The 24,853-nt window shown below is 38.5% G+C and overlaps 4 protein-coding genes across 4 annotated transcripts; 2 read left to right on the forward strand and 2 right to left on the reverse strand.

Moving 5' to 3' along the window:
- Positions 1-299: 299 nt before the first annotated feature.
- LOC148720516 (uncharacterized) lies at positions 300-2,678 on the forward strand. The gene is made up of 2 exons (XM_088738308.1): positions 300-463; positions 1,114-2,678. Exon 2 carries the CDS (start codon positions 1,139-1,141, stop codon positions 2,075-2,077), a length of 939 nt encoding a protein of 312 aa, XP_088594434.1. The 5' UTR covers positions 300-463; positions 1,114-1,138; the 3' UTR covers positions 2,078-2,678.
- A 7-nt stretch (positions 2,679-2,685) lies between these two features.
- On the reverse strand, positions 2,686-6,051 carry LOC148720517 (uncharacterized). Its single transcript, XM_088738310.1, has 2 exons — positions 5,356-6,051; positions 2,686-2,929 (listed from the first exon to the last, which is right to left on the reverse strand). Exons 1-2 carry the CDS (start codon positions 6,049-6,051, stop codon positions 2,906-2,908), a joined length of 720 nt encoding a protein of 239 aa, XP_088594436.1. The 3' UTR covers positions 2,686-2,905.
- Positions 6,052-6,235: 184 nt separating this feature from the next.
- Positions 6,236-18,401, reverse strand: LOC111325677 (WD repeat-containing protein 18). Its single transcript, XM_022929538.2, has 10 exons — positions 18,172-18,401; positions 17,723-17,833; positions 13,519-13,652; positions 11,753-11,912; positions 10,668-10,811; positions 9,833-9,891; positions 8,971-9,095; positions 8,508-8,719; positions 8,336-8,398; positions 6,236-7,536 (listed from the first exon to the last, which is right to left on the reverse strand). Exons 1-10 carry the CDS (start codon positions 18,388-18,390, stop codon positions 7,363-7,365), a joined length of 1,401 nt encoding a protein of 466 aa, XP_022785273.2. The 5' UTR covers positions 18,391-18,401; the 3' UTR covers positions 6,236-7,362.
- A 59-nt stretch (positions 18,402-18,460) lies between these two features.
- On the forward strand, positions 18,461-24,792 carry LOC111325664 (kelch-like protein 20). The gene is made up of 4 exons (XM_022929510.2): positions 18,461-19,530; positions 20,504-20,620; positions 22,423-22,725; positions 23,165-24,792. The coding sequence occupies exons 1-4, from the start codon at positions 18,501-18,503 to the stop codon at positions 23,449-23,451; spliced, it is 1,737 nt and encodes a 578-aa protein (XP_022785245.2). The 5' UTR covers positions 18,461-18,500; the 3' UTR covers positions 23,452-24,792.
- The last annotated feature ends 61 nt before the right edge of the window (positions 24,793-24,853 follow it).

The raw sequence follows: 24,853 nt of genomic DNA on the forward strand, positions 1-24,853 counted from the left end.
CGTATCTCCCGTATGCTCACCAATATTACATTGTTTTTCGTTTCGCCGTAATTGGACTCGGAAAAATTTTGAAATTTCAGGTATCGTAACTTACGCCACACGCATCAAAAACAATGCCGAAACAGCTGTCCAAAGTTGCTAATGAAAAAAGTCTGAACAATCACGCGAACGTTTAATTGGTCTAATTGGAGTCCAGAAAGATAACAACATAGCTTTTCATAAACATAGTTTATTTTTTCATATCATGATTCTGACTTACATCTGCGCTGACCTCCAGAGAACTTCCATACCTGGCCTCTATTTTTACGTATGGAAGTCCTCTTTATAATTAGAGCAAGAAATCTCAAGCACTTTTACAAATGTTGAATTGATCACCATCTTGTCAAGGAAGTATATTAACATATAGATGAGTACATTAATCAAACGGTGGCTATTAGTTTGCCGAGAGCGCGCCGTCTTTGAGGTGAGTAAAGAAAAGTCTTCTGATATTCTTGTCGATATATTGAAGAAATCAAAGAATCAGGAAAATAATTTAAGCAGAAGAAAAGCGCAGCTTGATTACGTCTCCAAGATTAACTCAAGAGTTCAGTGAATTTATTTTCCAATGGAATATGAAAGATGGGAGATGAAAAGAAATTAATCATCTAAGGAGCAGTCCTACAAAATCTGTTAGGGTTAATATCAGGATTGTTATTTTTGTTCCTTTCTCTGTCATTTATTTTCTCTTTTTCTCTCCGTTTTTTGGTTCTGTAACGTAACGAAAACATACAACTTTTTCGAAATGTAAGATTTACGGGCCAAGGGTCTATAACTAAATGCATCGATTGCTTGTCATAAATTATGGCTTTGATTTCTTTCCATTATTTTGTTGCTTTTCTTGAGACATTTGAAATCCATCGAATTAATTTTCATTTAAATTCAAAAAGGGTACTTTGCAACTTTTAGTCAGTTACAACGACTTTTAATCGTTTATTGTGCACTTTTCTTGGAGGGGATGAAGTAAACCACATATCTCATTTATTTTCCATTTAAGGGTTATAAGAAATTGCATGAGAAAGAGGGGCTTCTAATTGTTATGTATACATTCTGATCACAATCATAATTCATGGGCAGGTGTCTGTCGCAAAATTTCCTGAGGATGTTACGCGACTGGTTGAAGTTTATGCTTTCCATTCCTCGTCACGAGCCAATGAGTACGACGGAGAAGTTTGTTCAGTGGTCATCTTTCGTAGTCTATTGCTTAGGCGGCCTCACCTTTCTGGCTGTACCCGAGCTTTATGGCATCATATTGCAAATAGAATACACCGGCCGCTCTGAAGGCTACGTTCGCCTAATCGGCCTTGGGGTTGTAGAAATTGGATTTCTGTTCATAATCCTGGCACGTTCCACTGTAAGAGTACATCGCTATGGAACCATTTTGGCTTCTGTCGTAAGCCGCCTTGTTTGGGTGCCAGCTACGGGGCTCATGTTCATCCTCAGAAATATGGTCCCTTTCACGTTTGCATTGGTTTTCATGGGCTTGGATGCGTTGCTTTCTCTGAGCACCCTGTTTATATGGTGCCGGGATAGGGGAGGTTCCTCACTAAAAGTCTTCTTTAAAGAGCTCCTGGCTCCATTTCAAGAATACCACGGGGTGAAAACGGGAGGAACCATCAGAGCCATGTTTTTTGTGGGCCTCATTCAAACAATCTTCGGGTACGTGATAGCGGTAAGACCCGATTTTGCTCATAAAATGTTTGTTTTTGATGATTTTGATGGATTCGCTAATGGCTATCTAGCAGCGTTCCTTTATCTGATTTCCATACACGGACTGTACCACGTGCTTTGCGCCAATAATCTGAATCGTCCCTTCGCTGCAGCGTCAGTTTGTTATCGAGTTTTCTTAAGTACTCCAGTTTCGTTTGTCTTGCTTCTGGCTGATCAGATAGAAAGAAATCTCTTTCTCGCGATTATGAGCTTCAACATGTTCATCTCCATCATCTTTTTGGCGTTTCTGTCCCGTGATAGACTTCCTATCACAAACTTTAGAGAAGACCCACCCAATGAACAAGCTTCCACTGTTACGGAGGACAATTGAACAAGTCTGGTAGCCAGACCTCTCGCGTGCACTTTTCGTAGAGAAAACATGGAAGAAAAAACTCGTAGAGTGCAGCGCCGATAAGGAAAAGGTAAAAAGCCAAACTCGAGTTTACTAGCATAAAGCATAAGCCTACGGCTCGAACAAATTTTCATATATTTTTATTTTTTTGGCATCGCTTGAAAAAACATCAGATTCCCTGAAGAAGTTTGACATACTTTTTGTTGAAATTAATATTTTGCGAAAATGTTTCCGGGGTCGGGCGTGCATATTTATGCATAAAACCAGAGTGTAGTTTCATATGCTTTTTAATTCCTATTTGGCTATTTCCTTTTTATTTTACTTTTTTTTTTCCCCGTGACACCGTCAATCCAATTAGTTGTATACCGCAATTCTACCCTCCATGACTCGAAACTACGATAATTCGTACCTCCCCCTAACTCAAATAAATTTTCGTTTCCTTCAAATCTCTTTCTGTATAAGTTAACCCTTGACGACTTCAACCATTTTGGTCAATTTGTGACGAGTAAAAAAAAAAAGTACTGGTTGTCATAAGCATAGCTGCAATACAACACCAACGCGTTCTTAATGATAAACTAGCGAGGGACTGGTGACAACAATTTATTACAAGAATCGCAATGATGCGTTTTATTACATATGGTGATTAATTTATGCTTGAGATTTGAAATCGTGTTTAGATGGCACGTATTTGTTAAATATCAACTGCGGTTCGTTTGGTTCCACCAAACTCCATCCAAGCAAATCAAAGAAGCGACTAAATTACAACATAAACTACAGCAGACTTTGGGTCGTTTGACTGCATTTGCTTCAGTCCGATGAAGAAATTGGAACCTGAAAAGAAAAAAGGTATTCATAGATCGACGAGTCAAACTTTTGAGCTGTTTTCAGGTGTCACTACGGGTAAACAACTAAATCAGTGACCTGGCATGTGAGACCACCGGTGTCCTCAAACGTCAGAACAGCCAATTTTTCGCTCACAGGGTCATAGATTTCACAATTTAATTCCCTCAATTTCTCACAATACAGCCGACATAACCGAGCCACGAAGTTTTTTAAGAGTCTCTCGATTAAAGGCCCGCCCGAGATACGTAAGCGGCAGAATCACCGTGGCAACGAATCAAATATAATTTTTTTCAGGGGTTCTTAGGGTAATTCCTCCGAAAAAAAAGTTAATGGAACAATTTTTTTTAAATCTTTTCTTAAATGTTCTCTATCAATGTCTGTTTCGAAAAATAAAATTAATAAGACAGTTCACCGTGCTTGTGTATGAGATATCATGGGCCAATCTCGCCCCATTTATACCTGTACTTGCGCTAATAATAATTGACAACTATTCACCGAAGTGGAGGTGGTAAGGGGTGGATATTTACCGAGCCGCGAAGTGGCGAGGTAAATATCCACCACTAACCACCGACACTGAGGTGAATAGTTGTTTTAGTATTGACCACTTTCATAAATGGCTGCCGGATTGATATTCTTTTGTTTAAATTTAAATTAGCCTTTCTGGCCTTGTTCTCCAGTTCAAAATTCAAAAGAATGTATTATCTCAAGAGAGGCCAGTGAGGCTAATTTGAATTTAAACAAAAGAATATCAATCCGGCAGCCACTTATGAAAGTGGTGTATATACTAAAACAGTGAGATAATATACACCACCAAAAATTGATTTTAATTCATACATTCCAGCAACAAGTCCAACATTTTCACGCGTGGAAGTGAACAAGTGGGGTTACGCAAGATTAATTTGCATTTGTAAACAAAACCTTTCTCATCGATTTTAATCGATAAACTCTGGGTTAAAAACTTAAAGCATTACCTTTAAACACGGCCAAACCAAATTTAGTCGCTTTCTTTGTGTTTTCAGGGACTGCTTCGCCGTTAATTTGAGTGATTTCTTTGCTTGTCACGGATGCAACAATAAACAAAAAACTCTAAATATAGTCACCAACTTTAAAAGTAATTAAAAAGCTTGTGATCTATAGAATTCTAAAATACGAGTTTTAAAAATCATGACTGAGTTAAGATCCTTCAGTTCATTAGGAATATCATTAAAAAGTTTCGATCCATTAAAATAAAGACTTCATTGCAGTCTCAGTTCTCACCTTGGGAAGCATTAAGTTCTTCGCACTTCCCACTTCCCACTTCCCACTTCCCCTCACGCGCGTCATTTCATCGGCTCGCGGTACATTTTGCTGTAGCTGGTAGCAGGAGTTTTTAAAGTAACGCTTGAAGGAAATTTGATAGGTAGAAAGTCTCGAACGTATGGATTAATTTGATATGTAATTTATAAAAAAATGACGCAATTTTAAACGACATCGGCTCAGAACGTTCCTCGAGTTGTTGCTTTCAAGACCATGATTTGCGTCAATTTAAAAAGATAATTTGCACACCAAAACTAAGCAATGGAAAACAAAGGTCACCCTGTTCGTTCAAGAGTTAAAGACCATTGTACCTTTTTACCCCGTCCATTGATTGAAAAGGAATACCTTGCTTTCGGAATGCTCGCGCGCTTATTCGCCTGATTATGGGAATTTTATGCGCAGTACAGGATGCGCAATGCAGTACTGAGGAATCACCTTAACAATCGGTTAGCCTACTACCATGGACACCCTCATTAAGTTATCTTTTTAGTGGTATTAATTAGACGGGCTGGCCCAGTTCCACTTAAAGCTTCTTTAAATGGGGGCCTGTATAAACAATCTAGATTCAACAAAATATCTACATGAATATAAAATATACAAACGAACCCACAACACTTATAAAATTACAATTTATAAGGAGTTGAAAAAATGTGTTTTGCCAACTGCTTAGCATTACTTTTAAAGCTATACTGCAAAAATTAAAAGTGAAAAAAAAAAAATTAAAAGTGAAATTTTAAGTAGCTTAGGAATGTAGTTGAAGAGTATAGGAGGTTTAGTTAGCTGACAAAATGCGTTAACGAGAACTTAGGAAAATTTCAACATCCAAATGTTAAAGATGAAAAATTTGGTGCCTTAATCCATGTTGAGAGCTCCCTGGCCGAGTACAATCTTAAATTTCTTTTTTCGCTCTGTGATTGGTCCAGTAAAGTCGCCCCTCTTTTTCAACCAATCAGATTCATAAGTGTTTTTACTTTGATATCTCATTGGCTACTGGTGATACCTTCCTTTGTTATGATTGGATGTTGTTACTTCTTTGATTTGGGTCTCACGACACTCGATCGAAATGCACTCTAAACTCACTTTACAAGGGGAACGTTGTCTTTATCATTGATACTTACAAGTTTTGAGTTATTTCTAATGCTATGTCTTTGTTTCTTCATAACTGCTTTCTCTGTTGGGCCACTCGGTTCCTCCGTTTCAGTCAATGCCTTGAATCGCACCTCCAACTCAATATGCTTCCCACCACCACTTTCGTTTTCAAGTTTATGCGGCCTCAGCGAGCTGCTTCTCCTACTCTGTCTTCTGCCGCCTGTTATCAGGTCCTTGTCAACGATAGACTCTCTTCGAATTGTGTCATAAAAAGAGCCTACACTTCCTCCCCACACTCGGTTGGGCTTGTATTCGGCTGCTGTTATACTGGTTCTGGTGCGAATGGGAGGCAAAACTTTGACTTCTTTGATCAAAGGGACGCTTGGTACTTCGGTTTCGGCGCATGCGGACGGCTTTGCATCTGTGCACTTGTCCTCTCTGCTTGTGAAGTCACTTTCTTTCTTTTCACAAGATTTGCTGTCCTCTTGAATCCTGTCGACTTTCTTCCTTCTTTCTCTTTTCCTGACTATAGTCAAACAGGGCCGCATTCGGGAAAGAATTCCATCTCGATAACGCGTAGCGGATAAAGTCAAACAGGGCCAAATTCGGGAAAGAATTCCATCTCGATAACGCGTAGATAAAGTCAAGCAGGGCCGCATTCGAGAAAGAATTCCATCTCGATAACGCGAATATGTCCTTTTAAAACTAGAACAAGTAACTCCCATATTAAGCAAGGGAAACTTTAAATCACTGCATCGTAAATAAAAACGTTAAACAAACAGACGACGTCATTAAAATGCCTTTTTGACGTCACTATTTTGGAGTAAAACTTAGCTTCTTTAATTCCGCCATTGTTTGGTTTTGCAACAGGTCTCACTCTTTTTAATTTAAGTCTTATAACCGCGCAGGTTTAGTCAGCAATAAGCGTTTTTAATGTACACCATTCAACGAGAATAAGCCGAGAGTTTCCTCATGTTTGGGCGCCATTAGGGTTATAATTAGAATACACATTTATACTAGCATTTCAATTCCTCGCCAAAATAATGCAGTTGATTCTAGGTATTCACCATAATTGACATTATCCGACTGGAAGAGCAATATATTTCAAATCGACAAATAGGAATCTACTTCAAAAACACAAAAACGACTACGGCCCCAAATAAAGGAGCAATTTACCTCTGCGCGCGCAAGTTCAGGTGCACGTCAAAGGATGCTCTTGTGCCTATGTGCACGTGCTAAAAATACTCAAAATGAAACTTGTCCGTGGACCTTCCAGGGCATAAAGGTATACGTTTCTACAGATTTGAATTTCAGTTTTTAAAAACCAGAAATTTACATGTAACAGACGATAAACTTGTACGCCTGCCCGTCTGAGGAATCATCCCCGCCTTTTTTATTGTTTTTTTTTTTTTTTTGTTAAATCAGACAAATTATAGTGCGCTCTTTACTCTCAGTAATTCACGAAAATGTTCATCTTACTTCAATTAAGTAAAAAGTAACCCAAGTGTTTGACAACTCTACGTAATTCGAATAAATCTAATCGAGTTTCTAAAAAACAAAGACCATTCAAAAGAAGAAATGAAAATAATTTCTTAAGTCCTCGCGGCTAATCATGAAGTAACTAAATATTTATTAATCCTATTCTTTGACTCGAGATAGCAAGTCCGTTAGAGCAATTTTCAATGGCTTTACTCAGCTCTCTGATTGGTCGAGAAAACTCTCACCATTCCAACAACCAATCAGGTGCAGAACTAACACCGCACGACTTGGTCGTGCGCGTCTTCCCGCGCTTTAGGCGGTTTCCTTGTTTTTTTTTTTCCGGACGAACGCCATGCCATCGTCGCGAGGTGATGTTTTTCATCATGTTACTAGGAAGATAAACCTTTTATGTGGTCGAAAGTCGTTCTCATTCTGACAGTTTCAAATTCTGGAAACAAGGATTGAGAAGTCGCTGATCCAATCTTGATAGTATGATTCTCCTTGAGAAACCAGAAGCACAAATTCTAGCGAGGAAATCTCAACAAACGTTCGTTTTCTTACGTTGTCCGTTTTTCGGTTGCTTGGTACACTTCATCCATCAATTCCTTCACGGCAAAATTGTAAAAATGTCTGTTAACTCGTTTCACGTTTTCTAATTCTTCTTCGAGTTCCCGTCGTGAAAGCTGTCTTTTTCTTGATGTCGCAGATCCCTGCCCTTCAAACTTTGCAACCTGCGGGAGTAGAGAAACTAGGATTAAAGTCAACTTTTGACTTACTCGAGAAATTTCTGATGAAGGGTCGAATGTAATCTGGGACTGCATCGGTTTTGCTGAAATTTATACTCGCGTCACTTTGTCAACCAATTAGATGCAAAACTTAAACTTGTCACATCGACGTCACCTGCCTTTTCCCGCGTCCAGAACACTCGCGCAACTCTGTCAACCAATCAGATGCAAAACTAAAACCTATCACCGGCGTTTTCCCGAGCCAGCAGCAGTTTTCTCATTTATATTTGAATTCTCATATGGTATTAATTTCTTCCTTATGATTGGCCTTTGTGATTACTCTGTTATTGGTTCACGACATTCAATCGAAAAGCGCAATAGTTTCCATTTGCTTTTCCAAGTAATCAACGAGGTTTCAACGTAAAATCCGTTAAACTTCTTGGGTTGCCTGAGAATAGAAGAGGCCGTTTCGTGATTGGCTCAGTTGCGTTTTGCATCCAATTGATGTGAGAGAAGGGGTTGAATTCTCTCGCAAAGTAAAGTAAAACCAAGGCAATCCTGAATTACTTTCGAGACTCAGCTGAAACTTTTTCTACAAGTAATGCGAGATTTAGTCGGTTGCATAAGTTTATTTGACATACTTATCGCAACCGTTTCACCATACTCCTTGACTGGGTTTAAAAAGAAGTCAAATTTTCAGGACCCTCCCCCCTCCTCTCCCAGCAGAGAGAACAGAGATTGTGTGGAAAAATTTATTATGAATGGGATGGGAAGGGAAGGGAGGGTGAAGTATGAAATGTCGTACCTCGGTAAGCAGAGGTAGCGCCGAATTTTCCCCAAATCTTTTCCTTTGCTGTGAACTATTTTCCTGTTTGAAAATGAAAAAAAAGAGGTTAAGCTCAAATTCTGACAGCTGGCGTAACGAAATGCATCTAAATCACTGGATATAATTTACAATTCAGGTCTCAAGTCCATACCTCGCTTATTTTTCCCCTCAGCGCCATAAAAATAGCGTCAGAATTGGATTCTCCGTCACTTGTTCCTGCGAGACTAGCCACGTGTTTTTCACGTGATTGATTCGGTATATGCACGTGCCGTTTTAGAGGCTGGATTGGAGCAAGGGATGACTTTGGGGGCGGGTTCTCGAGGTACAGAGGTTTTGGAATTATCTGCGAGTTGGTGACTGCACCTATACACAAAGAATTAAGTATAACAACGTGAAATTGTTTAACATTCTAATTCCCAAGATCTCATTTTTATATTCTCCCTTCTAGCTGATACACATTTTCTTTGCAAATTAGCGAGGAGAATTTAGTGTTCGATCAAAACAACAACTTCTACCTGATAAGTTTGAGTATTCTCATTACCTGTTTGCTGGATAATGCATGGAAATTACAGTTGCATGTGAATCAGTTCTGAGAGTGAAAGAGTTGACCCTACCTTTGTGGCTGACAACTCTGAGACACTGTCTACTACGAACATGCCAAACACGAGCAGTCTGATCTTCAGAGCCGGACAATAAAAGTGTGCCATCCATGGAAACTGCTAAACTGTTGACTCGTTTACTATAGAGAGATAAATAATATTTTTACTCACAGAAAGTTTTCAACATTCTTTATCCTAACTCCTAGTCTAGTAAACGCCTGGCTCACTGCAGAGTGTATATGGCTCAGTGGTAGGGAAAAAGAGAAAGAGTGAGAAAGACTTGAGGTTCCTTTCCTTTCCGTATGGAAATTCGTATCATTTTTCTTTGTCACATGCTAGTGACAAAACAAGAAAAATAATATTTCTTAATAAAAGTCGCTAGAATTGTTATTTCTGGTTACCATTAAACAGAACAAAACAGATTCCTTTATGGGAAAGATGAGCCCTCTATAATTTGTCTCACTCCCAATGTGTGGCTTCACAGCTCAGTTGGTAGCAGCACCTAATTAGTATCTGGCAGGCATGGATTGAAATCCTGTTGGGGCCGGAATTTTTTTTTGCATTCTACCTTCAAGGTTAATTTCTTTGCTCAGTCTTGATTTTGAGCGTATTGTGGTTGACATCGAGAAGCTTAAGTTCAAATTTGGGCAGTGCCTGGCAGGGGTCCTTGTGTCCTGCTCGCACCAGCCCTATTGGGTCCATGAATTTTTTTCTGCTTTGCTCACACAATTTTCGATTGATATTGTTTATTGTATTACAGTATTAGTATTATACGAGTCATACACAATAATGCTGTAAAAAAAGAATCATACATTTAAGTTCCAAGTACCTTGTAGACAAAAAAATTATTGGACCATCATACTATTGAGAATATTACCTATGACCACTGAAGATGAGGGCTTCTTCTTTCTCCAAGTGCATGTCATTCTTCATCCCCTTATTTCAAGAAAGAAAAATATTAGGCGGTAAGGACATGCTGTGACCAAAGGACATGCTGTAAGGACATGCTTGTGAAGTCCAGGTTCAATACCCGGACAGAGATAATAATTCCATGGAAAGTGCGCACAAGTGATTTTTGACACAGCAAATGAGTGAATTTTTTGATATACTGGGCACACTTTCCATGGTATGATGTTTTTATTTCATACATACTGAGATTTTTTTCTTGCTTTACAACACATTTTAAAGATTGTATGTGAACAACTGAGAAAATAATTTGAATATATCAACAAAGTTGAAATGGTAAATTGGCCACCGTAACGATTATAAAAGCTGACGTTTCGAGCGTTAGCCCTTTGTCGGAGCTGAGAAAATACACTGTTCATCCAATCAGAGACACGAACGATAGTGCTTCACTGCTTAAATCTCAGTATGAATAAAATGTGTTCTTGGGCAAGACACTTTACCCTCCTAGTGCCACTCTCTACCAAGGAGACAATGGGTACCAGCAAATTGTTAGGGAAGACTGATGAAATTCTGGGGGGGGGAAGCCTGATGGACTAACAACCCACCCTGGGGGGAGTAGTAATAATCCTAGTCGCTTCTCTTCATGCATGGAAACCAGGACAAGTTCTTGCTGGACAAGCAACTAATGACTCAAGACAAGACCAAAAATATGTTTTACAAAACAAATGGATTGAAAGGTAAAGTAACTGCCTGAATTGTTATTTCTATTTCATGAAAGAGGGAAGCAAAAATCATTTGATGCTTACCCTTCTAAAAAGTTCTACTTGGTAGATGTAGCCATCTGTTCCTCCTGCAAAGCAGTTCTGTTCTGCGGCATCCATTGTCACAGCTGTGACTCCAACATCAAATACAAACGAACATAAAAGTTCACCAGAACTCAGGTTGTACAACTAGGAAAATAAAAAAGGAATGTAACAAGTGTTGTTATTATGCATATTATGTTTTGCCGTTGTTATTTTAAATTTGAAATATTTCACAGGAATAGTTAATTTGACCTATGATTGGTCCAGGTGTTGCTTTCCTTTTGTTATTCAAACTTTCTTTTTTTAGGAATTAGCATATATATACTAGTGTATTTTGTTTTCTCTCTCTGTTGTTGTAACCGTTTATCTGGATGTGAGCAGAATAAAAAGAAGCAGAAGTTTGTTTTAATCGTGTAAAAACTTTAACAAGTGTGGTAGACTTCTTGTCCCAGGGAAGATGGACTCTTGATCAGGAGGTTGGGGTTTAAGGCTTTACACCCTAATGTCAATATGCATATTCTCCATACTGTTCTATAAACATTTGCTATGGTATTGACATGGAGAATTTTTTTCACAATCAAGAGATTATTTTCAGTTTTCTATCACTTCCTTTATTGCCATGACCCTGATATGTGATTCAGGAGGGATTCGGTAGGAAGGTTTAAAATGTGACTTGAAAGGTTAAGTGCTGGCCCAGCTTAAAGTGCTGTATATTTAAGAAAAAGAGTTAGCTCTCACTGTGTCTCTTTAATCAGAAGGATATCTGGGAACCAGAACTGTCAGGAGGACTGACTGAAAAGCTAGGGGAGGGGGGAGGGGAGGAGGGAGGGAATGGCATTCCCTAACACTCCATGAAAAAAGGACAACTTCAGCACTCCTTGTTACTTCATACTACAGAAACTGGTCCAGTCTCTTATCCAATCTTTCTTCTTTTTTGGCAAACTTCAGTTACCAAGGTATATCACACCACTTATATCTGTGTTGTGGCTTTATTTCTAAACCTCAGTTAAAAATTAAATTTTAGTTTCATACCCTTAGATCACTAACACATATTCAACCAAGCTAATTACACCCTTACTTTCATTTACCTTACAAGTTTGGTCAAGGGATGCAGTGATCACATGACCTCTCATGCCCCCACATCCACAATGAATATCAGTGACAGGAAGGGCATGGTCAGACCATGTGTACCTTGGGGTTTGTGTTGCATCAGATGTTCCTATACTGTTTGATGAACAAGACAAAATCCTGAAAAAAAAATTTTCGTAAGAATTTAACAAAAACATTAACATTTTTTCTTATCACAATTAGTGATACTTGTCTCAATCCAATAGTCCCTTTTACAGTTGTGGGCTTGGTGGCCAAGCCTTTGAACAGGAGTGAGGCTAAGGGTGACCCTGTTGTGATAGAGACCTGTATCTAGTTAGCATGATAACAAAGTAATTTGCATTTGAAAAGCCGCAACATCTCTATCATAACAAGGTCACCCTAAGCCCCACTCCTGTTCAAAGTCTTGGCCACCCAGCCCACAACTGTAAAAAGGACTATTGGTTAATTTGCCCTGGTTGATAAGAGTCCAGATAATGGTGCTTTACATCAATGTGTTACAATCTTGGTCAAGCACTGAAAGAATTGTTTTATTTGACATCACTATTGTGGCAAAATAGAAATCAGTAGTGGTTTAGCATGGTCTGTACTCTTGTCAACAACAATATTTGTCATCACAGTGGCCAATGATGCAGACTTGCAAGGCGAGGCTGAGTGTGTCTGCAACAAAGTTTCAGTGCATGACCATTGCATGAAACTTTGACACACGAACAGCATTGTTCGCACTCTTATCGACAACTGCAAATTGGCCAATCAGAACAATTTCCGCATTACTGCCAATTCCAGTAAAAATCCTAATTTCTCTTTGACGTTAGAACAAAAACAACCTATTTGTGATAAAAGGTATCAATTTCAGTAACGTAACAGGAATAATGAGATTGTCAAAAATAAAACAATCTCTAGCACTCAGAATTGACAAGCACAGGTACAAATAAACTCTGAAAAAAATGTAAACTTTGTAAAGAAAGAAAATTGAAGTTAATATTTTATGCAATATAGTTTTAACTTGTCTGCTTACCAATGTAAAAATCATGTATTAAGTTAGTTTAACCTCTTCACTCCTGACAGTGACTAGGACATACTCTCTTCCTTGGTTATCAATACAATATCAAGTAGACAAGTGACAAGAATAAAGAAAAATATCAATTGGGTGATTATTAATTGATCCAATACCAAATTCCAGTTAGTTCAATTGGTTAGAGCGCCGGAGTGTGTTGTGCAGGAGGTCGAGGGTTTGAGCCCTGGCTGGACCAATACTCATGGTCTTAAAATAACAGAGGAGAATTTGTTACCTTTCTATAATATCAAGAAATGGATAGATATTCTAGTCTTCTCAGATAAGGAAGAATAAACCGTAGGCCCTGTCTCCTGCAGGGTTAGGGGTAGGAGACATTAATTTCCCACGCACAAGATTACTGTGCAGTGGATGTCCTCCCCTGGGGTGGGATGGGTGGGTGTTCACAGGGCCCCATTTAAACTAGCTATCTGCTAAACTGGGCTACCCTGTATAAATAATAATTATTCGTAAATACATACAATACATACATACAATACATACAATACATACATACATACAAGTCATACATACATACATACAATTCTCCAAACTAAAATTATTAGCAATGTATGGCAAACAGTAAAGAGGATTATTAAAGAGCTCTTGGGAACAAAGGATTAAGGTACAGTACTATAAAAAGAAGTTAATAGAAATTCTCTGTTTGAGAACAAAAAGTTTTCTAGAGCTTACTTTGCCATTTTCCACACCATCACTAAATTGTCATCACCACATGACAAGAAGTGAGATCCATCATCAATGAATTTCAGACACGAGATTCGCTGAAAGTGTCTTGAAAGTAATGCAAGTAAATTGCCACTTGCAACCTTTGAAAGAAACAAAATTAACCCTTTCACTCCCATATGTGACCAAGACAGAATTTCTCCTTACTATATCAATACAATTTCAAGTGGACAAGTGATGAGAATAAAGAAAAGTATCAATAAGGGGATAATTAGTTGATCTAATACCAAATTCTTCAAACTAAAATCATAAGAATTGTATAGCAGGCAGTAAGGAGAATTGTTATTGAGATCTTCAGAGTGAAAAGGTGAATAAAACCCTTTCACAATGATTTTGTGAGAGACACAGTAGCCTAATGGTTAGTTTGCTGGACTCCAAGAAAGGTCTGGGCTTGAGACCTAGCTAGGTCATTGTATCATGCACTATGGCAAAACACTTCACGCTGACAGTGCCTCTCTCCACCCCTGAGTAAATACTGTGGGTACAGGTGAATTATCAGGGAAGCCTATAGCCTGCAGTGGAGGTGTCTTATTAGGGCAAGTTAACATTATTAGCTTGTTGTCATTTATCCGAAAGCCATGTTTGATTTGGATTCAGAGTGCACAGTGGGGGTAGGGGCTGGGGGAAGAGCATAACATTCACTTCCCCTCCCCAGCCCCTCTCCTTATTTTTGACTGTCACTCACCCCCTTGGCACAAATTTCTTTCTCTCCCCAGCCTTCCCCTGCCATTAAAATCAAAGATGGCGGCCACTTTTTCCCAAAGAAAATACTGGACACTTGCTCATCCAAATTACCTTCGCTCAGCATTCTGGGAAGCCTATTGAAATCAGGGCTTGACTCTAATGGTAGCCAACTAAGGCACAGATTAGGAGAAATTCAGTTTTACTGAGTGGTTTTCAGTTCCACTAGCCAGTTTGGCAAGTAAAAAAACTGAAATTGTTGTAACATCTAAGTTGTCACTAGCCACTTAAGAGCGACTTTCTACAAATATCACGGATAGGTGTGCAAGATGGAAAAATCGAAATCTCCCAAGCTCTGTCATATTAAAGCCCTTATGAAACTATTTTAGAATATACAAGATTCAGTTTCTTGTGACTGATATTTTCCAAAAAAATAATGTTTTTGAATTTTCGCCTCCGAGAGGCCCTTGAACCACCCAAAAATGTGCCTTGCATCCTCGCATGGTGAATAGAAACGGAATCAAATACCATGACAATTGCAATATAAAATGATTTTATGACCCTTCCTATGTATGAAAACGCTGTTGTAATTTCAAAAGATCCCAATCTGAATTTTTAATTTGTTTTCAAAATCACCCTCTAAAACAGTTTCATCGTGACTATCAATTTTGCCATTTTTCAATGGCTAAAAACCCTTCCTGGTACATGGCTTTTGTTGTGCAAATGCTATTCCAGAGAAAGAGCGATCCTTTTTCTTTCAATTTATGAAATAAAATTTTGGGGCAATTCAAACGGCAAGTTTTTAGAACTGAAAACATCAACGGTACTTGCATGAAATTTACAGCTTTTGAACTTGCGGTTGCAATGACCAATACAAGCAGTACACGAGTGAACTTGGACAGCAGTTTAAATACTTTGAGAATTCAGTACTTTTCTACCAGTTATAAAACTAAACAAGCGATTATGACTTCGTAGTGGCAATAATCTGAAAGGAAAAGCATTTTTATTGTGTGAAATTGAGCTGTAAACCTCTTGACAACACTTCCCGTACCTGTGCATTTGTTTACTTTGAAGCATGGCTTGTACTAGTTATCTAAATATGAAAAGTGTTCACCAAAATGTTCGCATTTTGTCTGAAAGAATCGTAAAAGCAATTAGAAGAATGGGACAAACATTTACTTACCTCATATACATATATTGTTGAAAAAAGACCAAAATCCCTCAGCTAAACTAGATTGCGTGACATCCTCTTTGATTAGACCCAGGTAAGGGGGTGGGGGTGTGGAGGTTCGAGCATGGGCTTGGGCTTGGGCTCGAGTCCAAAGCAGACAAAAAAATTCCCTAGTAAATCCTATGATCCTTAAAAAAGGCTATGTAAGCTTTTGGAAAAAACAACAACAACAACAACAAATCAATCTTGGGACAGTAGCCGATCTCCTGTTGGGAATAAAAGAAAAAAACTAGAATCCTTCCATTTCACTAATTCCCAAACCTCCCTCCCATTAGGTCCTTATTTTCTGGGAAGAAAACCTTAGGCTTCCATGATGAAATGAAAAACATTTATAGTTAAAAAACAGAGAGCCTAGGATCTGAAGGATTTTGTTGGCATGGGATTCTGGCAGGTACAATTTTGGCATCAAGCGTAATGTTCTATACTTTAGTAAGAATATACAAAGTTGATAAAAGTCGAAGGCCTGATTTCTCTCATTAAGCCGTATTTTCAAGCCAATTATAAGTTTTTTGCTTCCAAATGTATGAGGTGAGTGAATGTTTGTCCCATTCTTCCATAATTGCTTTTGCGATTCTTTCAGACAAAATGCAAATATTTTAATGAATACTTTTCATATCTAGATAACTGGTACAAGCACAGATGGCCAGGCTCTGGCTCTGTCACAGGCTCTTTCACAATGGATTATTATAGAGTTTGTATAGTGGTTTAGTTGGACTTGCTTTTGAGCTTCGTAAATATAAAGTTGTGTGAAATAATCAAAAAAATAAAGTCTTACCTTCGTACAGAGTACTCTCTCCTCACGATTTGAGGCCGTTTTGCTGTGTTAGTGCAAGGACGTTGAGCTGAAACACAGCAAAATGGCCTCAAATCATGACAAGAACAGCACAGACCTCTCTTCATGAAGGTAAGACTTTATTCCTTTTTTTATTTCACACAACTTTATATTTATGGAGCTCAAAAGCAAGTCCAATTAAACCACTATACAAACTCTATAATAATCCACTGTGAAAGAGCCTGTGACAGAGCCTGGTCCACCTGTGGTACAAGTCATGCTTCAAAGTAAACAAATGCACAGGTACGGGAAGTATTTTCAAGAGGTTTACAGCTCAATTTCCCATAATAAAAATGCTTTTCCTTAATTCAGATAATTGCCACTACGAAGTCATAATCGTTTGTTTAGTTTTTTAACTGGCAGAAAAGTATTGAATTCTTGAAGTATTTAAACTGCTGTCCAAGTTCACTCATGTACTGCTTGCATTCGTCATTGCAACCACAAGTTCAAAAGTTGTAAATTTCACACAAGTACCATTGATGTTTTCAGTTCTCAAAACTTGCCATTTGAGTTGCCCCAAAATTTTATTTCATAAATTGAAAGAAAAAGGATCCCTCTTTCTCTGGAATAGCATTTGCACAACGAAAGCCATGTACCAGGAAGGGTTTTTTGCCGTTGAAAAATGGCAAAATTGATAGTCACGGGAAACTGTTTTAGAGGGTGATTTTGAAAAAAATATTAAAAATTAATTCAGATTGGGATCTTTTTAAATTACAACAATGTTTTTATACATAGGAAGGGTCATAAAATCATTTTATATTGCAATAGTCAAGGTATTTGATTCCCTTTCAATTCACCACGCGAGGATGCGAGACACATTTTTCAGTGGTTCAAGGGCTTCTCGGAGGTGAAAATTCAAAAAATAATTTTTTCGGAAAATATCAATCACAAGAAGCTGAATCTTGTATATTCTAAAATAGTTTCATAAGGGCTTTAATATGACAGAGTTTGGGAGATTTCGATTTTTCCATCTTGCACAGCTATCCATGGTATTTACAGAAAGTCGCTCTTAAGTTAGTAAGTTGAAAAGTTAATATTGAACCCTGGAATACAGCAGGGTAACCTTGCAATGGACTGGCATCCCATCCAAAGGGGGAGAATAGAAACTGCAAATTGCTTCATGCTGTGCAAACCTGGATGAGGTCTAGCTGGGTGAGCCTCTTGACCTGAGTACAGATTCTTTTTTTAAATTACATTTTGTGTTTCCAAAGAGTAACCTGTTAACTTCAGAAGAATTTTCCTCAAATTGGCTTAAATGTTTTAAACCATACATTGACAATACAATCGTTTGTACAGCTTTCAACCAATTGTCATTAACACTTGTACCTTGAGAACACTGCTGATGAAGAAGTTCTCAACTTAGTTCCTTTTTTCTTTAATTTTTTCCAGACTGAATAATTCATACATACCTGCCAAATATATATTTTCTCACCACAAGCCACCACACAGTACAAACCATCAGGAGAACATGTTATAGCCGTCACTTTACCAGGGCAGATTAATTTGGTGAGAACTGACTCCTTAAATAATACGCAAAAAAGGAATAAATAACAGTACTTGAGAGGGCAGGGGGGGGGGGGGGTGCTTCATGATCCCCATACTTGGATCTCAGGTGCAATAAACTGAGATCAGGAAAGAAAGGTCAAACACTATCTCAGAAACCACATCGGGTGGGTTGATCTGGCTCTAAGTAACAAATCAACGGTGGTTTAGTGTGGTCAAAATGTTGTGCACTATCCAACGAAAAAGAAAATAAATATTTTTACCTATGATAGCAATGCAACCATAATCTCCAGGAAATTCATTAAACACCTCGAAAGCATTGTCCTTAAATTCAGCAACAAATATAGTCGCTAACCTTAGCCATGTTCCACGTGTGGATTATGGGTTTATTTGACTGTGATGCCATAATATAATCTTTACCAAGCAGTGAAACGCATCTCGCTTGGCAACTTCCTCCTTTGTAAGCTTTCAGTTGCATACCTGAGTGAATGTCCCATAAAGATATACAAAAGTTGTCTCCAGATGATTCTGTGGTTAATGCGACTTCGAAGTCCGCCATCTTGAAATTGCTCATTGTGAGCCGACAGTCATCGAAAAATCAGCGGTGCCCTCTCCTCATTCCTCTCCCAGTAACTCGATCGTCCTGGTTGAGGAGGATCTAATTAAAAGATTAAAAATAAGAAGATGGCCTCCGTAGAGCTTTCGCAGGTGTATGTGCCTGTAGCGAATTACTGTGTCCAGATGATGAACTCTCTTAATGAGTTTCGGAAACACAACATCTTGTGCGAAGTGGTGATCGTGGTAAATGGCAAGCAGTTTTTCGCTCATCGGAATGTTTTAGCAGCGAGTAGTCCCTATTTCCGGGCGATGTTTTCTAGTAATATGCGAGAGCATTTGGAAAACAAGCCAGTGATTCTAGAAAACATCACTGCGGAAATAATGGATGAGTTGTTAAATTTCATCTACACCGGAAGCATCAAGATTACTCCTTTCAACGTGAAGGATTTTGTTTCCGCTTCAAATTATCTCATGATGACGAACTTGAAGGAGACTTGTATATCATTTATGAAAGCCATGCTAAATCCCGCCAATTGCTTGGGTATCGAAGCTACTGCGTTTAAATTCGATTGCAGTGCTCTCAGAAGCACAGCTAGTCAATATGTCTACGATAATTTCGTTGCTGTTTCGCAAACGGATGAATTTAAATTGCTCTCGGCTGACCGTTTAGCGGAGTATCTCAGCAGTGATGACATTCGAGTCGAGCGCGAAGAACAAGTTTTCGAATGTCTAATGCAGTGGATAAACCACGATATAGAAACGCGTAGAGGCTTTTTTAAACAACTTTCTCAACATGTACGTTTTCCGCTTATTTCCCCTTACTACTTAGCGGATCATGTGGAAACTGAAGAGATCGTACTTTCATCTCCTGAATGCACATCGTTGCTTCTAGAAGCAAAGAACTACCACATGCTTCCTGATCGGAGACATCTGATCAAAAGTTCTAGAACAAAACCTAGAAGATCTATGGGTGTAATTTCAGTTATATTTGCTGCTGGAGGAATTCAAGGATCGACTGTTATGAGAGACACTTTTGGGTTTTTCCCTGCAGCCAACAGATGGAGTCCGTTAGCGCACATGATCATAGCGCGATGTAGACACGGACTGGCCGTCACTGGTGACATGGTGTATGCAGTTGGTGGCCAGTCACGGGAAGGTGTGTGTGTTGTATCCATGTAATTACAACAAATTCATGAAACAGGGTAACATAACTTCGCTTATTTCTACCCTCTGGCAAGAGTTCCATATAACCCCAGACATTAATTAAGCATAGACTGTTGCAAAGAAACCTTTATATTTAGTCTTTATGAAATGAATCCATAATTAATGTATGGGGTTATATGGAACTCTTTCCCTACCCTCTAGTTGCACTTGCGGATATCAACTTGATGACGTAAAACCTTATCATATAACATTATGTGTTGAGTATAGAGTGTTAATTGATGAGTATATTTATGAGTGAGATGTCAGTTTGTAATCAAGCCAATGAATTTGTGCAAAAATGAGAAAAAAATGATGCGTGAAATGCACTTGAAATGTGTAAATGTAATTACTAAATAATTACGGAATTCTGTAAGATATTTGGAGTTAGATCGTGTTGTGAGTTTTCTTTTTAACAGTCATCAGTAAATTGTCTTTTTAACTTAACAGGGAGTACAGCAGTATGCATCAAGGTCTTGTGAAATGCAGCAAGATTTCTATATGGCCCCATACTTCTTTATGCGGAAAGTTCTTGGATGAGGAAAACAATTATAGCAAAAACTATAGATTGCCTTTTTGGACCAAGACTTTGTTTTAGAATAGTATGGGGTTATACAGAATCTTTCTGCAACATGGCTTAGTTTTTGAGTGTTGAACTAATCATGAGATGGTTCTGTGTTGAAATCTTCATCCCCACTCCCTCATTCAGTGGATTTGTTCTCTGTTGCCCTGGGTTCAGCTTAAAAGGTGTGCTCCTCTGTAAATAGCCAGCTGATCTTCTTTCTACCATTTGGAATTTTTCACCCATATTATTTTAAATTGTAACATGTGTTTCTTGTTAATGTTCAAATGTTCCAGGAACCATATTTTGTTAAACCCTTGGTGTATCATGAAAGTGTTATAACTAAAGCCATCTTTTCTGCCAACAGGTGCTGCTCAGAGTTCTCTGAACTCAGTGGAAAGATATGATCCTAGAACAAACACATGGACAATGGTTGCACCCATGAATATGAGGCGCAGTCTCCTCAATGTTGCTGTACTTGATGGTAAGAGGGTTTTTTTTTTTTATATCATCCAACAAGCATCAGTTCACAGGTGTTCTCTCTCTATGTTAACCCTTTACAGCCTTGATCTGTGTGCATATTCTCCATATTGTTCTCCAAATATTTCCTAAAGAGCTGACAAGGAGAATTTGTGTATCAATCAAGAGCTTCTTTAGTTGGTGATCATTTCTTTTATTCTCCTGACCTTAATGTGTAATTCAGGGGTGATATTGTAAGGAGAAATTAAATGCTAGTGACTCTTAGGGGTCGAAGAGGGGTTGGCTGTCACTTTAAGGACCTAACATTATTTACAGGGAGGGGGGGGGGGGTTGGTGGAAATGAGAAATAAACTTCTCAAAAACTTTTAGTCCCCCTTTTATTGGGGACACACTTTTTATTGGTCCCACCCCCCCCCCCTATAATTCTTTAAATTAATTTTCTGGCACTCAAAAAAAGTTATCTAAGATACTATACCAAAACATTTTATGTAAACCAAAATGAAATGTTATGAAGAATACCACCCTACCTTTTTTAAAAGTGATGCACAAGGAGATGAAAGTGACAGAGGGGAAAGCAGTGAATCTGAGGATGAAATACCTTAAGGACTTTCAATTGTCAACCGTTTGTTTAGATTGAGATTGAGTCTTCTGTTTATCAGAGTCTCCAATTAAAACATAAAAAGTCAATTTTTCTGTTATTGATATTGCAGAATTTTATTTGCATGGTCCCCCCTTTTTATGTGCACACAAATTTTTGGTCCCCCCCTCATTTCCACCAGCCACCCCCTCCCTGTAAATAGTGTTAGGTCCCTAAGGACACACTGGTAGTTATGTAGCACAGCATGAAAACTGGATTATTTTCATTACTGCAACATGTTGCATGAATTCAAACCAACTCACCATGTTACCCTTATACCATGTTAGGCTATAACTAGTAGAGGGGCAAAGGAAGCAGTTGCTTTCTTTAGGAAAAAAAACCAGCATTTTTTTAAAGTGCACCTACACCCAAAAAATTTTTTTCGCTTAACGAAGTAAGCTTATTTTTTTGAGTATTTCTGCGCAAAAATTTTTTTATTTGCTCAAATCTTCAATTTTCTATGCCCAGTCAAAATACGGAAAATCGGCCGCCATCTTGCCCCACGACCGAGTTTAAAGAGGAATGGCTCTAGTGGGTAATGTGACGTCAAATCGAGAACACGAAAGTCTGCTTTTCACACATTTTCAATTGTTTGGGAAGGTTGTAGTCGATAATTGTCCGAAAATATGCCGACTAAGTGTGTTGTAGAAGGATGTAGCAACGTGCGAAATTTGCAAGAGGGTATCGCGCTCCATACAATCTTCATACAACACACCTAGTCGGCATATTTCGGACGATATCGACGACAATCTTCCCAAACAAGTGAAAATGTGTGAGATGCAGACTTTCGTGTTCTCGATTTGACGTCACATTACCCGCTAGAGCCATTCTTCTTTAAACTCGGTCGTGGGGCAAGATGGCGGCCGATTTTCCGTATTTTGACTGGGCATAGAAAATTGAAGATTTGAGCAAATAAAAAAATTTTTGCGCAGAAATACTAAAAAAAATAAGCTTACTTCGTTAAGCGAAAAAAATTTTTTGGGTGTAGGTGCACTTTAAATTCCATCTTTTTTTGGAGTGTTGGACAGATAATCTGAACTTTGCTAAAATTACCTTTAAGTTTTTAAAATCCAATTCCCTCATCTTTATACAAAAGGTTTTGAATTCAAAGACAAGTGAACATTTGCATTTGCTTAGAGTTTTCACCTTTGCTTTCTTCTTCGCATCAGGAAATATGTATGCTGTGGGTGGCTGTGATGAGAGTAACTTCCGACTCAACAGTGTGGAACGATACAATCCATCAACAAACACTTGGACATTTACAGCTCCCATGACCACTTGTCGAAGCAGTCCATGTGTGTTAACATGCCGTGTACTGTATGTAATCGGTGGAGTGAGCTATGTGGGAATGTCGCTTAACACTGGAGAGTATCTTGACCCCATGACAAATACATGGAGGGCAATTGCCACTATGCATTACAAGCGAGCTAGTGCGTCAGGAGCAGCAACAAATGGGAAGATCTATGTCATTGGTGAGTTAGTTATCTAGCACTATTATTGGTCAGTTAAGTAGCCCACATTTCTCATATGGCCCACTAAATTCAAAACTTTTGTTTGAATTTAAATCTTGTCCCTCTTTTTGAACTCAGAGATATAAAAAACTATCTTTTGTACTAACCTTGTTTTCTTGGTCTGCACTGTAAGTCGTGGAACCTTGTTTTTCTGCTTGGATTTATGGCTTGTACACTTCACGTTCAGGCCATAAATCCGAGTGGACAACAGTTGGTTTGTAGCTTGCAGTAGTCAGACCCTGAACGTGGTCAGTAAGGAGTATTTACGTGATGCCTGAAAACCTTTAGGCACATAGCCTCTGGTAAATTAGGGTATTTGATATGCGGGGGTACTTACACCCCCGTAGGTTACCCCTGGCCAGTACTTATGTTGTATTTCCAATTTCATGTCAATTTTAAGGTGGCTGGGATGGTTCTGTTCATCTGAACAGTGGCGAGGTTTATGATCCCGATATAGACCAGTGGTCCTTGATTGAACCTGCCAGCACTGCCAGATGGGATGCTGGGATAGCTGTAGAGAGTGAAAAAATCTACATTGTTGGGGGATGTGACAGGAATGCACTTTGCACTTTGGAAACGGAGTGCTACGACCCTGATAAAGACAGGTGGAGTAAGGTGGCATCCCTGCCAGTCGCAACACATGGAATCAAGTGTTGTACCATCCAGCTTCCTCATAAATTTGCGTAGCTATCTCAGCATGTGCAGTTTGTTGCTCAATCCAGCAACTCCTAAGATGTGATCAGTAATTTTCTCTCCAGGAAGCTGTATGTTTCCTAATAAATTAGTTCCAACTATTTGACATTATATTAAGATGGTACTTCTAGGAACAAAAGGGTTCAAAACTGCACATGGACAGAACTAGGTAGACACAGGGTATGATATATTTCACTAAGGCAAATTGCTATCTCAGCAATTACAATTTGATTGACCAGCCAAAAAGGTGTCATTTTGTTGCATTGCCAGGTGAGGGTAGGCAAGCCGTAGCTTAGTGCAAGGGGAGGGGCCCCTCTACTTTTCTCTTCCCTCCCCCCCTCCCCTCTGCATTGGCTTTGTTCCCTTCAAGAATAAATGCATCTCTTCCGCCACGAGAAATGCACCTGTGTGTGCAAATTGTATGATACTGACCTGGGAATTGGTCTTCAATCTTGTTATAAGGCCCAAGTCAACGTGTAAATTTTTGTTACTGTTTATATTTTTAAAGTTAGGGGTAGTACAGTATTCTTAGTGATCAGTTCCTCGATACTGTGCCAATATTGATTGGATAAATTTAATACTGTTTGCCTATGGGATTTTGAAGTCAGATATGAATTGCACTTAGTTGTGGGACACATGTTGTAAATACTCATTTCTTATACCATGTCCATTGTACTGAAAATGTGAATAGCCTATTGAGTTTAGATCTTGTCTTATATTTTAATCTCCAAAGGAATGTTATTTACTAGAGAGAATTGGCATGTTTGGGGAACACAGTGTAACTGTGTTCGGTGAACAGTTTTAATTTTATTTTCAACAGAGAAGTAATTCACTTACGGTTAGTTGTATGAAAAAAGCCCAGATACGGATTTTTAGCATATTGAACATTTTTTTCAATGATAAATGGCAATTTAAAGTGCTGACTCTTTTTGATTTCATAAGGCCTCATTCAATTTTAATGCTTCACTTTCCCCAAACAATTTATTTCAATTAAAAGGTTAGATAAAGAAAACTTAATAATATTGTATTTTGGGTGGGGAGTAAGGGTGGTGGGGGGGGGGGGGAATTCTACAGGGGTGGCGAGGGAAGCTCCACCTCGATCAGAAGGGCAAGCTAAGACTATTACTATCCACTAGTTCATAATTTCTGAAATAACATAGCGTTATTTTATGATACCAATCAATATTACTCACTTTTGGAGGACATATTACTAAGTAACTATGTACCTATCCTGTATGGCTAGTTTTTGGTATTTTCCTTATATCAGCAGGTTGTTAATATTGTTCAAGGATATAATTTAATAGGAGTTGAATTAAATGATGAGTTTTAATGATAGTCCTATTGAAATGAGAAATTGGAAAAAGAGGGTTCAAAGTTCACCTAAAAGTCTGTGCTT

Source organism: Stylophora pistillata, chromosome 11, assembly GCF_964205215.1.
Source record: "Stylophora pistillata chromosome 11, jaStyPist1.2, whole genome shotgun sequence".
Taxonomy (NCBI): Eukaryota; Metazoa; Cnidaria; class Anthozoa; order Scleractinia; family Pocilloporidae; genus Stylophora; species Stylophora pistillata.

Excerpts from the sequence above, each read along its gene's own strand:
- LOC148720516 (XM_088738308.1), top strand. The coding sequence starts at position 1,139 with ATGTTACGCGACTGGTTGAAGTTTATGCTTTCCATTCCTCGTCACGAG.
- LOC148720517 (XM_088738310.1), bottom strand. The coding sequence starts at position 6,051 with ATGGGAGTTACTTGTTCTAGTTTTAAAAGGACATATTCGCGTTATCGA. Across the intron at positions 2,930-5,355 it reads TTAGAAATAACTCAAAACTT|GTTCCAATTTCTTCATCGGA; the intron begins GTAAGTATCAAT and ends TTTTCTTTTCAG.
- LOC111325677 (XM_022929538.2), bottom strand. The coding sequence starts at position 18,390 with ATGAGCAATTTCAAGATGGCGGACTTCGAAGTCGCATTAACCACAGAA. Across the intron at positions 13,653-17,722 it reads AGAAAATATATATTTGGCAG|GTTGCAAGTGGCAATTTACT; the intron begins GTATGTATGAAT and ends TTTCTTTCAAAG. Across the intron at positions 8,720-8,970 it reads CAGAGTTGTCAGCCACAAAG|GTGCAGTCACCAACTCGCAG; the intron begins GTAGGGTCAACT and ends CTTTGTGTATAG.
- LOC111325664 (XM_022929510.2), top strand. The coding sequence starts at position 18,501 with ATGGCCTCCGTAGAGCTTTCGCAGGTGTATGTGCCTGTAGCGAATTAC. Across the intron at positions 19,531-20,503 it reads TGGTGGCCAGTCACGGGAAG|GTGCTGCTCAGAGTTCTCTG; the intron begins GTGTGTGTGTTG and ends TTCTGCCAACAG. Across the intron at positions 22,726-23,164 it reads TGGGAAGATCTATGTCATTG|GTGGCTGGGATGGTTCTGTT; the intron begins GTGAGTTAGTTA and ends GTCAATTTTAAG.